At 35.3% G+C, this 2,351-nt stretch overlaps 1 protein-coding gene across 1 annotated transcript; it reads left to right on the top strand.

Moving 5' to 3' along the window:
• Positions 1 to 265: 265 nt before the first annotated feature.
• LOC134612315 (olfactory receptor 11L1-like) lies at positions 266 to 1,189 on the top strand. The gene has a single exon (XM_063456654.1). The coding sequence runs from the start codon at positions 266 to 268 to the stop codon at positions 1,187 to 1,189; it is 924 nt and encodes a 307-aa protein (XP_063312724.1).
• The last annotated feature ends 1,162 nt before the right edge of the window (positions 1,190 to 2,351 follow it).

Genomic DNA, 2,351 nt, shown 5'->3' with positions numbered 1-2,351 from the left:
CTTAAAACCAGTGCCATCTAGACAAAGGTTATGGAGAAAATAAGTTGACGGTCCACCGTGGGACAAACATCAGAAATTAGAAAATCTATTAGCAGAGAGTCTTAAACTTTGGATTTAGTTACAATTAAAACATTGATTACATTTAGTTATGTCTCTTGAACTGTTGCCATACCTTTTTATTCTGTACATGAAAATAATATACACATGTTTTTATATATTTTTTTTATTGTAAAGTGTCTCATCTACATGTAGTTGACTGTAAGGAATGACTGTAAGGAATGAATCGAGAGTCACAGAAATCATACTTCTAGGCTTTGGAAATCTTTATGGCTTCAACATTTTAATATTCATCATATACCTTAACATTTTCCTAATCACAGTAACTGGAAATCTTCTGATCATTGTGTTAGTTTCAATCAGCCATACCCTTCATTTTCCCATGTACTTCTTTATTTGCCATTTATCAATGTCTGATATTGTCGTCACAACAACTACTTTACCTAGCCTGATGGAAGCAATCTTACACGGTGGGAAAGTTATGACTATTCTTGACTGTATAACTCAATTGTATTTCTATAGTGGTATTATTGTTACTGAATGCTTACTGCTTGCAGTGATGTCCTATGATCGATACCTGGCTATATGTTTCCCATTGCGTTACATCTCTATTATGGATTTTACATTGTGCAACTGTCTGTCTGTCTTACCCTGGTTGTTAGGATTTACCTTGAATCTATTAGGTATCATACCGGTATCCAACTTTCAGTTCTGTGATGGAAACATCATTGACCATATATATTGTGACCTTTCCCCTCTCCAAAAACTTTCATGTTCAGACACGTCTCTGGTGGAATTTATAGGCATTGTAATTTCTACTCCTTTATTTATTTGTCCTTGTGGTTTTATCATAGTGACTTATATTTATATTTTCCTTACAATACTTAGGATCCCTTCTACAACCGGAAGACAGAAAGCCTTTTCTACCTGCAGTTCCCACCTTCTCGTGGTTGGTGCATTCTATGGGACATTAATAATAAAGTATATGATACCATCCATAGGACATTTATTGCTTTTAAATAAGATTATATCATTGCTGCATACTGTGTTTACCCCCCTGTTTAACCCTTTAGTTTACAGTTTAAGAAACCAAGACATCGGGATAGCACTAAGAAAGATTTCTAAACATTAGAGACGCTTTTATACATACACATTATCATCTCAGAAAATGTCTCTAAATCATTCTCTGACAACCTTAACTGCTTTGCTCTGATTCACTGAAAAAATTAAGGAATCAACTAAATTGAATGTGTCTGCTTTTTATACAATCTTAATGTATTAGGTATCCTTAAACAGCAATCTGTAGAAACAATGTCTTATTATTACATCCTACTTTCATGTTCTAATTTAGATTGTAAGCTCTGTTGAGCAGGGACCTCATTACCTCTTGTTCCATTAAGCAAAATTTGTGAGTTGAAATTATTATTTGTATTGTGATCCCCACGATATAGTGCTGTGGGAAAGGTGCTTAATAAATAATACTACTACTAATCATAATAAAAAAATAATGACATGTTAAGTAAGCTAAATTTTATGATGCTTATTATAGTCTTATTTCCTCTTGTCTGGAGTTTAAAGGAATCCACACCGATTAATTATTCATCAGAAAAGAACCCCATCAATGGTAATGAAGGGGAATAGTGAAAATTCTACAGATATTTAGATTTCTCCACTTAATAAGCTACACTTACAAATTAAAAATGGGCCAATGGTTCTACAGACATATTAAACAATTCTTTGGTATTCACTAACAAACAAAAAGGGTCACCTGTCGTGTAGATGGAGTGGGCACTCAGGAGATCAATCCAGCTTTGGAGATGATCTGTAGTCAGCATGGTCTGAAGAAACCACTGTGGTGTCCAAGAAAGTGTTTAATAATGATCTATGGCCGTATAATCAGCTTCACACTTACATGTTATAATGACGGGAATGATTGAACACATTACGTGGACACATTACATTACATTACGTGCATTAATAGAGTTTGCAATGTTTCTACCCAGCAGTTGATATTATTTAAGCAAAACGTCCACTTCTGGGACTGAAATGTTGCAATGATTCATTGCATCCCCTATCTACCGCACAGACACATTACACCCCGTATCTCACCCACAGATAAATTACATCACCTATCTCCCCACAAACACATTACACTCTTTACATCCCCCATAGTCTTATTACATCCCCTTTCTCACTCACAGACACTTTACATCTCCTATCTCCTCCACAGACACTCTACACCCCCATCTCCCCCACAGACACATCGTAACCACAATGTTTCCCCAACAGACACA

Source organism: Pelobates fuscus, chromosome 5 (genome assembly GCF_036172605.1).
Source record: "Pelobates fuscus isolate aPelFus1 chromosome 5, aPelFus1.pri, whole genome shotgun sequence".
Taxonomy (NCBI): domain Eukaryota; kingdom Metazoa; phylum Chordata; class Amphibia; order Anura; family Pelobatidae; genus Pelobates; species Pelobates fuscus.
This window is presented reverse-complemented; position numbering and strand designations above follow the sequence as displayed.

Excerpts from the sequence above, each read along its gene's own strand:
- LOC134612315 (XM_063456654.1), top strand. The coding sequence starts at position 266 with ATGACTGTAAGGAATGAATCGAGAGTCACAGAAATCATACTTCTAGGC.